The 17,938-nt window shown below is 36.4% G+C and overlaps 1 protein-coding gene and 1 long non-coding RNA gene across 7 annotated transcripts in view; one reads left to right on the top strand and one right to left on the bottom strand.

Annotated features, from left to right (window-relative positions):
- LOC120333631 (uncharacterized) overlaps positions 1-2,849 on the top strand; it is a 48,288-nt gene extending 45,439 nt beyond the window's left edge. Inside the window, exons 14-15 of the mRNA XM_039400969.2 lie at positions 198-311; positions 734-2,849. Of these exons, the coding sequence (XP_039256903.2) occupies positions 198-311; positions 734-1,589 (970 nt within the window). The 3' untranslated portion in view covers positions 1,590-2,849. The remainder of the gene's footprint in view (positions 1-197; positions 312-733) is intronic.
- Positions 2,850-8,159: 5,310 nt separating this feature from the next.
- Positions 8,160-16,231, bottom strand: LOC120334635 (uncharacterized). Of its 6 annotated transcripts, none has more exons than XR_013468978.1 (10): positions 15,459-16,231; positions 14,560-14,659; positions 14,260-14,350; positions 13,982-14,050; positions 13,782-13,872; positions 13,383-13,471; positions 12,718-12,791; positions 11,980-12,100; positions 10,510-10,585; positions 8,160-9,245 (listed from the first exon to the last, which is right to left on the bottom strand). It is a non-coding gene; the product is annotated as an uncharacterized LOC120334635 (long non-coding RNA). The 6 variants fall into 6 exon arrangements; XR_013468976.1 differs by having other exon boundaries at positions 14,433-14,659; positions 15,459-15,519; XR_013468977.1 differs by lacking the exon at positions 15,459-16,231 and having other exon boundaries at positions 13,787-13,872; positions 14,433-15,443.
- Positions 16,232-17,938: the final 1,707 nt, after the last annotated feature.

Raw genomic sequence — 17,938 nt, forward strand, 5'->3', positions numbered from 1 at the left:
AGAGAAAAGGTGCGCTTGACAAAAACAATGCAGACTTAACAAGAAGTCGCAGAAGATTTTAATATATTAGAATTTTTAAACCATTGATCTTTTACCAACAATTTCAACAGAGTCAAGTCTGATGCTGTAACAATCGGTCCTATTATACTAACTAAATTAAATTCCGAGCCATTCCCACAATCTTATTTTTTTTTCAGTGCTGGTATTGGTAGGACAGGATGCTTCATTGCAATAAGCATTGGATGTCGACAATTAAAAGTTGAGGGAAAAGTCGATGTTTTGAAAATTATTTGTCAATTGAGAATGGACAGGTAAAAAAAAATTGAACATGATATTTTAGTTTTTTTAGTTGTAACCTAGAAATAAAATTTAAACTCCTGGGTGATTTTTTCATTTAAAATCATGTGTCATTGTCTTTTTTGGAGTAATCACATTACAATATTAGTATTGGAGATTTCATTCCTTATCGTTGTGTTTAATGGCTGCTTACTGAAATTTACTATTTTGCTACTGAATGGAAATTGTGAAAGAGAAAATGCTTCCTAGTGTGTAGCAACATTTTTCTATATGTTGGCATATTTCTAGGAATGTAAAAGTTCGTTGTCTAACTAACAAACTGCCAAAGTTGAAGGTAAATTTTATCGTCGAAACCATTGTATTGATAGCATTACTTTGTAATAAAAATGTATGTATGTGACTCACTAAACTTAACAAATTTTTTTCAATTTTTTAGGGGAGGAATGATACAGACGTGGGAGCAATATCAATATGTTCATGTCGCTTTGAATCGTTACGCAAGAATCCTCGCCGGAGAAAATGTGAACACTCCTTCGACTGCGAGCTCAATACAAACTCCAGATTCATGTCGAACATCGTCTCGTCACTCAACCCCTGTTTCTGCAGGTTCTGGAAGCAATTTAAGGGGGCTACTAAGTCCCCAGGCGTCTACAAGACTATTTTCACCGAAAATACCCGAACTAACAACTGTGGATGAATCGGGGGTAACCCCTGAAGACCCCATGGTGAAGTTACCCCCCAGTACCGGGGATGACGTAAAAACTATTTTTTCACCCAGGCCCGAAAAAAGTTTTTCTCGTTTTTCCTTTTCATGTGCAGGCGATGCCAATATAGAATCAATTCCAGAGGGTGAAAATGGTACTGACGCTAGCGATGTCACTCGTAGCCAAGAAGGTGACCTTACGACTTCTAAAAGAACTAGAAGCTCGACACCCCCTCAGTTATTACTAAAATTGACTTCAAAACCAAGCCCAGTGCGAGAAGAAAACTGGTTAATTAACGGCCACTGTAGTGTATCAGATGATTTTGAAAACGGGGTTGATAACACCCACGATTCTATGGAAAATAATGATAATAATTTTACAAATGGTCTTCCTAATGCACTGCCAAACTCAAATCGTATTGATATACATTGTAATACATTGGAAAGAGAAACAAAAAGTGCAAGTCCAAATCTTGATAATAACGACTTAGGTAAGTTGAAGAGAATTCTATCGCCCGTGAAAGATTGCCAAACTGCTCCGAGTGAATCGTCGCAAACCAAGTCAATTTTCACTTTTCCTTCATCATGATTTATTTTTCAAACGTTGATTTTTTTATTCTTTTTTTAAATTGTATTCTTGTACCCTGTGATCTTGAAAACTAGAACTCCGTTTTCTTTTTTACTTTCAATTCTTTGGAAAATAATTTTTTCTTGCTATTTTATAACTAAATACATTTTGAAACGTTTGCGCTGGTAGCGAAAAAAAATTTTGTTTTTTCAATTTGCAACAAATTTCGATGGATTCGTTTAAAAAGATGTTCAAAAAGTAGTGAAACGATTTATATATAAGAATTTGGATTACCGGTTCGTTTTGGGGACATTACTTTATCGTAGAATAGCAAATTATGCAGATTTGAAGAAATTATGCATATAGCAGGGGTTGAAGAGCTTGATTTGGAGTCATCTACTGCTTGCTGGTCAAGGCATCATTGCCTGCTTAGGCCTTACAATGAACCAATTTTAAATGTGCAATTTTTACTTGTTTTTATTTTATTCAAACTGCAGATATTTTTTTCTTTCATGAGATTAACTTCACAGAATAGTAGAAATTGTTATTTTTATTTGGATTCTGTTTGTGCTTCACAGGTAAGAATGTTCAAGTAATATTTTTGGAACAATGGGAAGGCCCCTTTTTTCTGGGATGTGTAGCCTTGCTCCTGACGGGCAAAACGAAAAATTTGATTCCATCTCCCAACTGCAAGAAAACCAAACTTTGAACCACAAAAACTTCAGCATATCAAAGACTTCTTGGATTGTCTGTTAATAATACTCTGTTATGGGCTGCCAATTTGAAATTTCTAATTCAAACTTATTCAAATCAAATACATTTTCTGTTGAACGTCTTTGACGTTGATTACCAACAGCTGAGGTCTGAGATTTCAACTTCGATTCATGAATCTGAAATTATACCTCACCCCAGGGCCCCGACATCCACCTCTGCTGCCCCGTCAGTGATGAATGCCAGATAACAGCTCCCAATTTTCAGTATAGTCGTCATTTATTGGATGAGGCTTCAAAATTAAAATTTGGTTATTTCATACCGGCTGCTCTGATATGAGCATGCTAACAAATTATCATTTTCACTGATAACATTTTATCAGTAGTTGAATATACATTTGGTCAAGTAATTTATAAACTGGAGCTGATAAGAAGCAGAAGCTAGCACAGATTTTTGGGTTGCCAGAAATTTTTAACTTGTTAGTCATTTTTTTTATTTCATTGTGTGTTTTATTTTTAAATGTTTCTTCAAATATTTTAATAAATATGAAAACTTATAAGAAAAACATGATACTATTTCCGATTAAATAATAGGATGGGAAATTGTATGGAATCCGGGACGCTTACCTTACCATAGTTACTTGATAATAGATGGCTTTGATAGGAAGTTGGGCAAATAGGAGTGTTGAGCAAAAGAAAGTCAAAAACTCTGTACACTGCGCTTCGAAGTTAAACATGAAATTTCAGCAGGTTGCGGCGTTGATGTTGATGCCTCTTCGACCTTTGGCCCCAGAAAAATTCGTCCTTTACCTTTGCAGGGCGTAATTAGAAAGAAGAAGTGAATCATTGTGTTGGTTGCATTTCTCTTGTCAGGCTTCTTCATTAAAAAAAACGTCATATGCGGGACACTGCTGGGGGAGAATGTCTTTTATTTGTCTATTTCTCTTTTATTTTTTGTTTGCCTATGTTATATCTGTATATTTTGCATCAGTATATCACTAATCCTCTAATATTCTAGTGTTTTTATTTCCTCTGTCAATTTCTAAGAACTTTAATTAATGCAGTTAGATTAAGCTCATGCCTGCCCTGTGTCAGTAGTGTGTTAATTCAAATGTCTGAATGCAGGAATGTGCATGAGGAAAGTGCTGTAATGGGATTCACAATATTTAGGCTTCATGAAGTAAACAAGACTGAATGTAGGGTGATTGTTGGCTGAAGATTACCTCAGTTTCCTTACAACAATGGTTTCCAACTTTTCTGATGGAGCAGATTCCCAAGAATGTAATATCAAATATGAACTCTCGAATTCGAATGCTGTTGAAAGCCAAAGCCCTACAACAGTTTCAAGTTTTTCAGTTATTTTGATGTTAATTAAACAAGATATGGAGCCTGAACCATCATTTATTGCTTTGAATGCCACAAATTGGATTGGAAGTTCTGGAATTGCTAGAAGTGGAGGAAAATAGAAAAGGTGATGAAGACCAGCTAAAGATATAATTCTTATTATTCAGTTAGGCCATAATAACATAGGCCCTAGTTTCTGAATGCTGATTGGTGTGTAATATGAATGAAAGATTTCACGACGTAAGCATGAAGAAAATTGAGGCAACGAAGAACAAGATTATGGACCAAGTAAGAACCTTAAATATATTTCGGATGTACTAATGTAATTACATTCTTTCTGCTTTTACCTTTTCGTGCTAGCTTTTTATTTAGAATATGCACTGTATCTTATCAAAGTTAATTTTGATTGTATCTCGAAACCGTCTCATTGTATAAAAAGATTTGAATGTTCACTTTTGAGCACACATTATTCGTGTGAATACAGTCAAATTGATGTTTTGAATAGCTTGTACATTTTGCCCCATGGACTTTTCCAACCACAAGACAGTTTGAGTTATGATTTTGTTTCACATTTGTCTTGAGAGTTGTTTAAAGATTATAGTATGTGATAATAGTAATAATATGTACTATAGATTTGGTTTCTACAAGACTAACTATTTATCCTTCTTCCATTCTTTTGTGTCGATGGATTCGTATGTATATAATATAAGAATGCTATAGCAAGAGTAAACCTAATTGATTCAAGTCTTGGTTCGAGTTTTGGTCAGGCCCACATTACAGAAAAATAAATCCTAAGGAAGATAAATGATGACTGTGGCTATGACTGCTGTCAAACTCTGTTGTCCAGACTCAAGCAGGTTTTCGAATTAGAGCACGACAAGTGAGCAAGTTTCATGAATTATTTCTTAATGTACAGGGTGTCAAAATATATACAAAATATATTCATTTTCGTAAGGTACCGGTAATTAGTAAATTTATGGGTTCTGTTTTTTGAGTCATCCTCACCCTATGTCCATGTAGTCGTTTCAAGTTACAGTATGTTTGTTACCTAACAATTTCCAATTCCTTTACACTGTTTACAGATATATAAATACAGTTATAACTAGACATAGGCTTATATTTATTACTTCAAATGTCTACAAATTGGCTTGCAGTTGTGGCTACGCAAGACAACTCCTTTCCTTTCTCTATGCGTTTGCGCAAGTGGATCTGTATGCATATAATGCAATGATGCTGTTGCAAGAAAAAAGATGACTCTGTTCGATTTAAGACTCTTTTTTTAAGTCACATATTCTACAAATTGAATTGTGGATTTGACTAAATTTAATTTAAGAATTTTCAGTTAGATTATAGTATAGGATTAGATTGTAATTGATGTATGCGCGTCTGTGCTCAATTGAAGACCTCTACGAAGATATCGTTAATGATGGTGAAAGGAATCTCAAATAAATATTAATTTTATTCTCTAGTTAGGCTACTTATGAATACTAGAATGCTGATTGGTGTTTCTCTCCTGGATCGAGAAACGTAGTCCCATAGAAGAATGGAGTGATAGGGTAACTGTTTATATGAATTTTACATTTATAAATGCAAACAAGTTTCCTCATTCGACTCTTGCTTGACCTTTCGCTTCGTGCAAGCAGACACTGATATCTCATGATCAATGTTCCCTTTAATTTTTTGTAGTATGTGTGCGCAGAAATTTTGGTGTGTGCGCACTTTTTTGGAAATGACTAATATTTGTGCAAAAACCAATGAAGAAATTTTGACGTGGGCCAACAACAAACTTTCTCAACCTGCCAACCGAGCACATTGTTACATTACATCGAAATACGTCTGTGCGCAGTAAATCTATGCGTGTGCGCAGCCTCTGAAAGGTGTGCACACGCGCACACCTTAGAGGGAACACTGCTCGTGATATAAGCATGTGAAGCTACTGCTATTAGGTACGACCGGAATGTTTGCCAACACAGTTAAGGGCACTCGAGAAGTGCGTGTACCAACATGAAAGTAACTAATTTTGTTCGACTACTATACATCAAGTTGTGTAAAGGGACTGAAACCTGCAGGGGGATATTCACTTGGCTAACACAGACAGTCCCCCAACTCGTAATAGAAATGAAATAAGGAAAATCAAAATAAAATTATGGCCTAACCCTGACCTGGTACACATTCTACGGGAGTACCCAGTTGAGTGTCACGTTTTTATTTGTCGCTAGGCTCGTCGAAATTAAAATTTTGAATTCTTTGTTATCTGAATTGTTGATAATTGGATTAAACATTTGCCTAATAAACTAAATCATACATGTAATTTAAAAGGCTTGCAACCTTCAACCTAGAGACTTTTTTGGGATGGCATATTTCACAATGGCACACAGTTTCCATAAGATTTCAACTTGCTGAATTGGCTGATCCGAGGTGTGATGGAAAGTATGTTCCTTACATTTAACACAAAATGCGCCAGCCTCTAGTAAAGATTCTCTTTTACATTCTTCTATAAGCGTGGTTCTGAAACGATGAGGCGTAGACAATTTTTTGAGCGGGCGTGAAGCTAGTTTAAAATGAAAATATTTGTTAGATACAATTTTACCTGCCTTAATAATTACATTTCTTTATTGATTTTTTTTTTAATAAAACATACCTTCGCACTACTATGTGTTGTTCGTAGCTTATTCTCAGCTAAATAATTTTGAGATGGGGCGAGACTTGACAAATTTTAAAATAGGGTCGCGACTCGGAAAGTTCGAGAAGCTCTGTTCTATATGATATTCTAAAACGGTATTATTTTTCTTTTCGTTTCGAAAAATTTCTGTGGGATTCTTTGTTTTTGAGTGACGACGTCATCAAATTTAAAAGTTTTGCATCTGATTGTTGCCAATTGGTAGTCACCTTTGTGGTACTGTAAAAGCTTTGATACCCGTGCTACGTGACCATATATTTGAGCATTGCTCTCTTTTTGTTTATCAGATATTTTCCGAACCATCGTTTGTAGACCTATAATTTTGGAGTACTTGTGATTCGTAACAATGTTTCTGTTTATATTCTGCTATTTTTGCTGTTTTATGTGGCGCATTCGCGCAATAAACTATAATAATTTCAGGGTTTTGTGTCGTTTTTCACTTCTTTTGCAAGCATATAGGGTGTGAGAAAGTTGAGGGCCCTTTTGGTTCGAGGCAAGACCCGAATAGGGAATGGGTGGGCAAGCGTGTGTAACCCAGATTGGTTGGTTGTAATCTCTGGTAGTGATTTGTTGGGATAAGTAGTTCGGTGGGAAAGCACGTGTGATCCAGCTAAATGTTTCATCTACTGCCATCAAGTGTTTATATTCGAGCGACGTCAGGGTTTTTTGTCGTTTTTCACTTCTTTCGCAAGCATATAGGGTGTGAGGCAAGACCCGAATAGGGAATCGGTGGGCGAGCGTGTGTAACTTAGATTGGTTGGTTGTAATCTTTGGTAGTGATTTGTTGGGATAGGTAGTTCGGTGGGAAAGCACGTGTGATCCAGCTAAATGTTTCATCTGCTGCCATCAAGTGTTTACTTTCGAGCGTCAAAGTGGCAGCCAAAATGGAATTTTGTTCCCAATTTCGTTTTTTGGAACTCCGTCGCTTTCTACCATCTGATCGATCGTTCTAGCAGGCCACGCCCATTTATAGATAAGTATAAGAATTAAGCTCTTCAGATATTATTGTTCCAGTAGTGTAATGGTTAAGTGCAAGACAAGTAAAGTTTATGACTTATGTTCGAGCCCCGACCAGTATTTTAAGATTCTAAGATATGGAAATGAACCGGACGTCAGGAGGGTGCGAAAATCCTGAGCAAAGAAAGCCCTTGAAAGGGCGGAAAATGCCAAAAATCGGCAAAAATCCTAGGTCAAACCCTTGAATTTTTAAAATTCTGGAAATTTATCATCGACCAAGCATGGCCATAGATAATCTAAGCATAAAATCGTCATTTATCCTCGATTTATCTATGGCCATGGATGATTTTCAGTAATTTTCTGGGCCGCTCGCTGGCGGCTGGCTACGCGGGCCCGCTCCCTACGCGGGCCTGGCTGACCAGCCCGCCTGGCTACGCGGGCCCGCCCGCTACAGGGCCGGGCTCCCTACGCGGGCCTGGCTGCCTAGCCCGCCTGCACCTAGTCGCGCTGGTCACGCTTCACTTGTTTTTGGTTCTATATTTCCCCTCTTACAATCTTTCGAAAACTTACAAATTTGTTGTTTTAACTTCAAAAATTTTATTGCTTAAAAAGACACAAGTTACTAAAAATACAAAATAAATACAAGTTCAAGTTCATCCGAAAAATTACTCAAAATATACATAATGATAATTAAGACTGTATATATAATTAGTACGGTAAAATAGTCAAACAATGTAATCGAAATTTTAAGAGGGAGGAGCAACTAAAAATGAGATGTATTAAACAAATAGATTAGGCGATTATATAATATTTGAAAGCACTTTTAGAGGATTTTAATCACAATGTGGGAGTAGCTGGGAATGTTGCTTTCACGGTCAATCTCGTGAACTTTAATTAAAATTTATGACTAAAAATTGTAACAAGTTTCATATTTTTGAAGAAAAAAAACGGTTTTGTAGATGAATCTTCGATTGGGTATTCGTGGAAATTAGTTGGGATTGTTATATAGGAAAATTTGTCTGACGGAATTATTAAAATGCAAATAGAATTAGCAGGTATATTCAGAGCTTGAAAAGTTAATATTATGGATTGTTAGAGGAACATACATAACAGGTTAATTTCATTCCACGAATCCGGCACACAATACACATAGACCGCAATCACTTACTTTCACAGCATTTGCATTGCCCGCGCCTTTTTTTAAACTTACTTGAAGAATGTTCTTTTACATATATTACCTTTTAATTAGGTAAAACACAAATTAGTTTAGTGTCGCTTATTCATATTTCATTTACGCTTACAGCGCACTGGAAAGTATACTTTACATACGCAGTTGGTGGGATAAAACGTTTAGGGCCCCGACATCGGCAGATAGAAATGTAAAAATTCATAAATTATAGGCACTTCAAAATAAGAAAATTTAAATATTACAGCGAAGATCAATAACATTGTGTAACAGTGATGAAATATTGGAGTAATTTCCATATTGCTAAAAAATTTGCTCAGCTCAAACTTTTTGTTCAGAATGATTTTAATTCAGCAAGTTTGAAATATTCTTAAGGACCCAACTCGCCCAGGGTGTAATAAATTTGGTAGGAAATGATGAGCCGTAAAAATTCCGGTTTTTCTAAATATCCTCACATATCGTTAATGTTAGTTAGACTTATTGGAAAGGGCCTTTTCGAAGCGATAGGTGCAGGTTTGTGCCGTTAATTTTTTTTTAGATTTTATAAAAATTGAGGTACATCTTTCGACTAATGGGCTGAAAGCATGTAATCGTTAGTTGCAGCGTAGGTGTGCATTATCAATTTTTGAGGACATAAGCAATAAAGTAACGGACCAGACGCGACTGTTAACCACATGAGATTCAGTTAATTAAAAGAATATACAAAAAAACATATACAATGAAAAATACAGAAACACTTTAATCTGAAGCACCGGTTCTTCTTCCGTACTGAAGATTAAGTCAGTTTTCTTTGTAGTTTCCTGAAATAAATTCAGAATAAGTTATACATGGAAAGATGATCTCACACACACATGCTTTAACAATTGCGGAAACAAACAATACAGGAAGATTGATGGCGCAGAAATAAGGTGGATTCGTATGGCGCAACCAGTATGCTCCTTTTCAAAATTTAGGAATCGGTACCTATATTATTAGCGATAAAACAACTTACAAAAACGTGTTATATACTGACTGACAATGTATACAATCACATTCTGGATGTTCAAAAATACGATTATACTTTTTAAGTAAGCTACTAATTTAAAATAACGCAGGGGGGATCGCTGGCCTTAACTCAAGTTTAATTCAAGTACTAAGAGTCGCGAATCCTTCATTCTCAAGTGCACCGTTGGGATAAAAGTTCCAAAATTGTTAGTCGCCATCAAGTCGAGTCATCTCATTTAAATCTTGAGTCGAAGAAAATTCTGGGATTACAGTTAAGTTTGCTGTTCACGGGTCATGGTAGATTCATTAATTACAGCTAGGCATTTTAGAATATTATTATATTAGAACCTTATTATTTTGGAACCGAATGTTTTTTCAATTCTAATCTTAAATTTTTTATCATAGGCTTTTTCGACCTAAACTACTGGAAACCGAATTTATCACACGTCAGTTCGCCGAGTTGTTACGCACACTAAGAAACGTGTTTCATCAATAACTCGCCACGAAAGAAAATTGAGGGATTCATCCTGAAGTAAGATGGCGGCGATTTGAAATTTTTATCTCAACAGATTCGAAATTTTTTCTTTAAATTCCCAGATTTATTAACAATAGATAGGTGGATAAAATGAGTCACATTAGACACTAAAGGCTATTTCCCAACGTTATTTCGATGTATTGATAACATTCACCCTGGCATCCGCATAGACCGGTTTGGGCTGTTACATCAAACTAGGCATTTTTGAAATTTTTGATACCAATTTAAATGGACTCGGTGAACCATGAGCTTTATTAATGCGGTAAAGATTTACTCTAGTTTTTGTTTGCATTATGAAACGGGAATTTACGCCAACAAGTCAACTAGGAAAGTACAAAACACTATAGAAGAATTGCATAAATTATATAACAAAGCGGACGCTATTTTAGCACTGAAATACCGAAACAGTCATTTAAGCTAAACGAGTCAATTCGAAACTGCAAAAATAGTATAAGGGAACTGCATAAGGTGAATTTTGTAAGAAAGCACCACGCGACTTGGAGCAATTTAAGTCAATACAAGAAAAACTATAAGGTAAGACTTACTTTTTGTAAAATTGTTCTGAATGTTGTAGTGCAGCAAAGATTCGCCTCTACGTCCCATGTCTGCACAATCATGGTCCTGCAACATTACATAGTACTAAAAGGTTATGGAAACACTCACTTGCTAGATCATATGGACATTCACCCACGCTCCCCGATCATATAAAGATCCTCCGCCTCTCTCGCTAGTCTAAAAAGTATTATTTTAGCCTAATGTAAAAATCGTTCAAATCTGATTGAAAATCTATAATTAAAAAGGGGTAGAATGTATTGGCACAAGAGTCGCACATCGATACCGGTACGGTATTATAGGTAAAATTAAAAATGGGGAGAATATCAGATTTACTAGTCTGTGCTAAGGACAGTGGTTCTTCTCAAACGGCGCGGCGGACAATTTTTGAGGGATGAAGCTAATTAGAAATAAAAATTATTTGTTAGATTTGATCTTGGCCGCCTTTTTTTGATATTTGCGTCCCATTCACGTATTTTCAACCTGTTTTTGAATAAATCATAATTTCATTTTACTTATTGTATTATACTTGTTCATTGTTAGCTGATTATTGACGTGGGGCGCGAGATATGACAAATTCTAAAAAAGGGGGCGCGGCTTGAAAAGTTTTGAGAACCACTGTTCTGGGATAAGGTTGCGACCAAAAATTGAAATCCCAGCGACTTTTTTGGTTACCCGGAACGATTTTGGCTGCCTAGCTTGCTGAAGAGATTGGCGGGCTAGCGCGCAGAATAAAGTACTCTTTACGTTGTAAAAAAACAATTAGAATATACTAAAAAAAATGTAAATTATCGAAACTTAAAAGTCCTTGCGGATAATGAAACCAAAAAATGAAAAGGCTCCTAGCGATTGTTCTAGGTACTGGAACTGATCTGGTACCTTACTTTGGAGAAAAGCCATAAAATTTAGCAAAACATCAAAAACGATTACAAAATAGCAACGACTCGAGTTTTTACTTCTTACTCCGAAAAGCGAAATTTCGTCTTAAGATTTCTTTTATCAACAAGTTATTACGTTTCCCAAACGGGAAGGAATTCTTTCCTAAAGAAGAAGTTCGTCGTTCTTGAGAGAAATTTTCCGTAATAAATATTATCAATATTCTTCTAGTTCTTTATTATTACCAGAATACATATGCACATTAAAACAATTTTAAACTGTACAAAGACGGGGATCCTATTTCGTTTTATTACTCAGAATAATGAAACTGAAACAACAAAATATCTCTTTCATAACGAAATATAAAATCACAACAACCGAGCCTATCGCATTGATAAACGTATCCCCACCCTGGAGCCTATGTGGGCACAAACGCATATGGGCACTTGTGCATAACGCTACCCAAGGATCCAATAAAGATTGAATAAATAGTTTTTAGGTATAGTGGGGAAGGGAGCGACTGCGTTTGATAAAGAGACCGCATGGGAATCGAAGAAAAATGTCAAAAGCAAATGAGTAAATCTTACCTTAAAATATAAATCACTAATTGTAGCTAACTACAACAGATTCCTAGCGGCCTCCATTACTTCGAACTTGCGTAATGCCTTCAATGGAACGAAAAAGCTGCTTCAACTCTTCTTGATATGCCTTCAAAATAAAGAGAAAATTATTAGAAAATCAAGTATTGTTTATATTTTTTTGGAACCAGTGAAATATCAATCGTACACAAAACATGTGAAAATCAAGCACAATTGCAGCACACTAAAATACTTTTCCGTAACGCTTCGCCTAACCAGATAATTGGGCACGAAATGTGCATAATGGCCGTTTTGTTACTACGTTGCTGTTGATTGTACTGTTGGTATTTTTATTTTTGTTGTAAAAAAATCAACGATAGGTTTGAAATTTTCATGTTTAAACATCGTATTTTTCGCTTTTATTTATTTTGAAGATTTCCGTTATGGGTTCGTTTTTTGTGCGCAATGACGTCATCAAATTTGAAAATTGCGTTTTCTTGTTTTGTAGGAAAGCTTAATCGCACCTTTCGCTACATACAAAGCACGAGCATTCACAACTTACTCGCGATATTCAAAACCAGAATCTTTGATAGGTTGCCTTACCAAATTTAGTACCACCTGAGTAAGGTGTAGGCATGAAGTTTGACCCCGAGATGGGTTGTCGGCGATGCCAATACAGTTATATATGAATTAACACTATAACCGCTAGGACACCGCACCGTTCATTAATGTAAAAATACGACCAACCTTTTCATTTACGTCCATCAGTCGCGACAATCAGCAACTGCCTCATATCAGTTTCTTTATTTCTTTCTTGAGTCCTGTAATTAAATTGAAATTATAAAACTTATGGCTTTCTCGGGATTTTGCTTCCTATCTCGCCCATTAAACAGAATAATTAAAGTGCTCGATGGGAAACTAAAACCAGGATTTTTGACATAAAGTAAACACATTGCAGGATTGTACGTTACATTTTATTTATACGTCGTATGCCGATGTTAATGTTGTGCAAAATGCCCAAATTAAAAAGGAATGCGCGTAAACGGTAGTAACGCGCTTACAGGCGTTTTGGACCGGACATTTTGGCCGACGCATGCTAGAGAGTTCATTGAAATTAAACCAATACTTCACTTTTCTAACGAAATATGCAGTCATGACGATCGGGCATCGCCCATCGATAAACCTTAATCCGCCAAGCGGGGGGCCTATGTGGGCACAAACGTCATTGTGCCGGTATAACTTTGCTTTATAATAAAGTTACTTCTTGAACCATATTAAGAGGCTCGATTTACCGACTCGAACCGACTTCGGAATCTAGAATCAGTGAGGTGACTTGAGCAATTTAAATGAAATGGAGGCGACTTGCGTCTTGTGACAAGACGACCTATCGTGGTGTAAGATAAAGAACCAACCTGTTTATTTACATCGATCAGTCGCGACCACATGCCAGCTGTGACAATAGCCAAAGATTATTTTTCACTCTCCTTCTTGCTGTTTAGTCCTGTTAATAAAATAAATGTATCAGGTTTTTGCAATTTTTGGCTAATTTCATTAATTTTTATACCACGATTACTTTTATACCACGCATTTTGCTACAAATTGATGACCCGCACAAACATATCTAACGATATGTAAAGAGGTAATTTTTCTTTAATTTTTATGAATTTATTGTGGGGTCCGTCGTAAATTATAGTAAACCTCTTCAAACGTTCCCGTAACACCAAAAGTTTCAGCACTCCTGCCCTAGATAACTCGCGACTTATCGTTCAGGACCGTTTGAAATTTTTCATAATATGAAATAAAGAACCGACCTGACCTGTTTATTCTCATCTATCTATCGCGACCACTAGCTGTGAACCATAATCGAATGCTTTCTTTCATTTGTTTCTTCTTAATTAAGCCCTGTGATTAGATCGAAAGTTCTATACAGCGCTCCTTCGCGTCGAAAAATTCGATCTAAATATACAGTTCATAATACCCAATGAAGTTATAAATGATTTGTTTTTATTACCTCGTCAACCGCGACGTGCGCTGCACGACCAGATACCAGGTTCTCTTCCCCATTTCTTCGTTTTTGAGGCTGTAAACAAATTAAAAGTTACTAGTTTATTAACTTAAATTTTCATCCCATTTATCACGCAAAACAAAGAGAAATGTGACCAAATATCAGTTTTTTTACACTTCTGGGTTTGAATTTTATACGTTTTTTACGCAGAAAACAACGATCTATACATTCAGTTCGTATTCAATTAAGTCATAATGGAATAAAATAAGAAAAAAACGACCTACTTGTTCATTCTCATTGATCAGTCGCGACCACCGGCCAGCTGTAACAATAGCAAAGATCATTTTTTTCCTTCTTCCTTTCCGCTGTTTAGTCCTGTAAATGGATTAGAAGGTATTAGGTATTTGCAGTTTGTTGAATTATTTTATTCAGCAGGATAATAAAAAATAAAACTCACCGATTCGCTGTACGAAATGTGAAAATCACTAATACCGCACCTCAACTCCGACAGGAGGTTCTTCAGCCCTAACTCTGTCAGCTCGGCGGTCGACGCATCGTGCTTATTATTGGAAACACGTTCTTACCTGATTACACAAGCGGGCCCAAGTCCAGAGAGGATGATTATGTGATTGCTGGACTACTCGCCACCGTCGGATACATCTTCCTTCACCAAGTCAACGGCATCTGAAACGAATAACTGGTCAACTACCCGACATGGACTGGTAACCGGACTGAGGCCGTGGTTCGCCATATGATTAAACCGTCATATCACATTTTCTGCACCGTGGATAAATGAATACCCAAACAAAATTTACGACATACACAACTTAATGTACACGAAAATAATAAAGTACAACAGATAAATGTTCAAATATATACAATATAAACAGTGTGGCGCAGAAGGAACCGTTATCAACCGTCGACATTGAGAAGCTTCTTCTGAGCCCCACTGTATCAAAATTAATTCGTAACAGAATATTGAAATATTTTGACAAATCCTGAATAGACTCATTCTAAATTTCAATCATTCAATAGAGTCGGCAGTGGGATTCAAAAATTCAAAAACAATCTCTTTTGTATCGAACTTACTAACAACGGATTGCCCCATTTAAAAAAATCATCAAGACTTTATAGATCTAAACGTCAGAACGGGTTCTCTAATTTGTTACCGTACTTGCAGGCGCCATTACGGACCACGTCGCTATACTTTCACAAGCTCAATTTCGCAATGACGTAATTTTTGGATGAAGTAGTCAGATATATACGATATTTGTAAAAATTGTTACGCCACGCCCAATAGAAGTTATTGTGGTACGAAACTATACGAGACTCCTATTACGACATTTCAAGAAAGATTCGCACGAACTCCTTGAATCCCACCACCGAATATAAATATAATAAACAAGGGGAAAATACTGTTGATAATATAAACATAAAAGCTTAGTTAGATTTGTTATAATCTGACTGAAAACTGTGCGTATACCTGGCGCAGACCAACGCAGAGACGACCTCACACTATCACGCCCTAAGTCGAAATGAGGCGCATGCGACAAACATTTTTCTGACGTTTCTATCGAAGAAAAAAGAGCAGTTTTAAAAAGAAACAAGAGGGAATGAGTACGTAGAATATAATGAAGAAATAACGAAGCTGAAATCTCACTTTAAGCAGACCAATTATCAAAGAGTGAGTAAATTATCCCAAATGATTATTGCTTTCGTGCGCAGCAAGATGCTTGAATCAGTCAAAAAAATGGAATGGGGAAAACCTGATTACAGCAAACAGATTGTTTACTGTGGCGTCACAGTTTATCCGTATTGAATTAGGTTCAAATATGAGCAAATGATAAAATAACCTGTCAAACTTTACAAAAGTTACTCAATAAAAGGAAACCTTCACACATCCGAAGTGCATAGGGCAAATACTCGAATCTAAAAAAAAAAACAGATGTCCATATCTGAGTGAGTAGCCCTCGTCTTGATGGTCGAGGAAGCCGTAACTGGCCAACGATTACGAAAACCACTACGATCTGTTTAGCAATCCTCTCGCACATAATTATCCTCCACAAACTTTAAACCTACAACCCCATGTATTGTTGCAAACATGTTTCCAACTCTTAGCACGATGAGCTGTGCGCCAAGTCTCGAGGTATCGGTGAATCGCTCATAAATGAGGTAAAGTAGTGTTAAAAATCACGTACGATTTTGCTCCCCAATTCAATAACACGTCTATGGATGGAACCGGGACGATCAAGACATTATGATGTTACCAACCAGGTCGTCTGCGAGAACATAAAATTAACGTAAAAGCAAAAAGACATAGTGAATTGCCATTTTCGCAGGGAGCGTATAGCGCGGTAATTCCCAGCAGTTTTCAATATTTTTATCCCTTTACGAATTAAGCGAATAAGTTAACAAAGTCAGTAAATTTTGTTGTCTCCTCGTACATGTAGTTCGATTTAGTAGACGCTAAACCTAAATTTAACACTTTTTATTGAATTTTATTCCAATGGGAATCTCATATATATATATATATAACTTGAACAAACAACGGATAGTTCATGATCTAGCGAAAGCTTACAAATATACTTGTCACTTCGTCTAAAAAGTTTCTATACAATATGACATTTTTAATGGATATGTTTTGCGATTTAATGATAGCTTTGTCGCAGACTAGGACGAATATATCTCGGTGACGTTACATCGTACCAAGCGGCAGACGTTGCAGAAATATATTTGTGTTAGTGTGCAGCAAAACTCTCGGACTCACATAGGATAGTCATCTTTATCTTTGCTACAGTATTCTGGCATTATATGGATATAGTACTATTTGCGCAAAGACATAGGAAAGTAGTTTTCAACCAGCGTTACGCGGCATTCTAGGGATCGCCAGTACAGCTCTGCGATTTCGCAAGTTTACAAATCCGAAGGTCTATAGCAGACATGGGCAAACTGCTGCCCGCGGGCCAAATCCAACGCATTCGGTAGTTCAATCTGGCCCGCTTGATGTTGCCACAACCAAACTAAAAAAAATTTGGATGTTAACCTATGAAATAGTGGAAGGATCTCGTCGAGATTGCAATTAAATTTAGTTTTGTCACGAGGCTCATTGTTTTTCACTTAGGCTTTTGTGAGACTGTAAATGTTGTTCATAAAATGCAACTTTTATGTCACACTTACATGGCCTCTGATCTATAGTGTTCAAATATAATAAAACACATAATAAGACAATAAAATACGATGATTAAACCATTGCACAGGGGACCAGGGGCCGCCTACGAAATGTTTTATTTAGGATTCATCTCTACCAAAAAGGTTAGAAACCACTGGCATAGAGGAAGGATAGTGAGTTCGTCCCGCGTAATCCCGACTGATAGCTCGCTAGACGCTCTTAAAATTCCGTCCACCTCTATTATGCAGACTTGAAGTTGGCGATTCATGGAAAGGCACTTTACTAAATACACAACCTTGCGTTCACATTCTGAATCTGAATCAATAGTTGGGAAATCCATTCAATTTTTTTCAACAAAATAAATTTGACATTTCTGAAGTCTTAAAAATTAAATTAGCCTATATATATATCACAAAATATAGATCAAGAACATCATAGCAAAACAAATATACAAGATTTCTTGACAACTATTCTGAGGTTAGCTGTTAGCAAAACAATTGCTGTCATGAGTATCCGCATGCAAGAAGTACAAAAGTTAATGTGACTTGTGAAATTGGAGTTTAGCTTTCAAAATTTCTTCAATGTCAGGAATGCTTTCAAAAGTGCACTAGTCAGCCTTGTTCGATGTAATGATTTCACGTACTTCATTTTTGAAAACGTTTGCTCACAGACATACGTGGTTCCCAAAACTGATGCCATGCCTGGAGCAAATGTCTTCAACTTTGACTCATCATCAGATAAGCAGCGATAGAATCCAATGAATTTTTCTTCACTATGTTTCTCTTTTAGCAATG

Source organism: Styela clava, chromosome 15 (assembly GCF_964204865.1).
Source record: "Styela clava chromosome 15, kaStyClav1.hap1.2, whole genome shotgun sequence".
NCBI classification, from domain to species: domain Eukaryota; kingdom Metazoa; phylum Chordata; class Ascidiacea; order Stolidobranchia; family Styelidae; genus Styela; species Styela clava.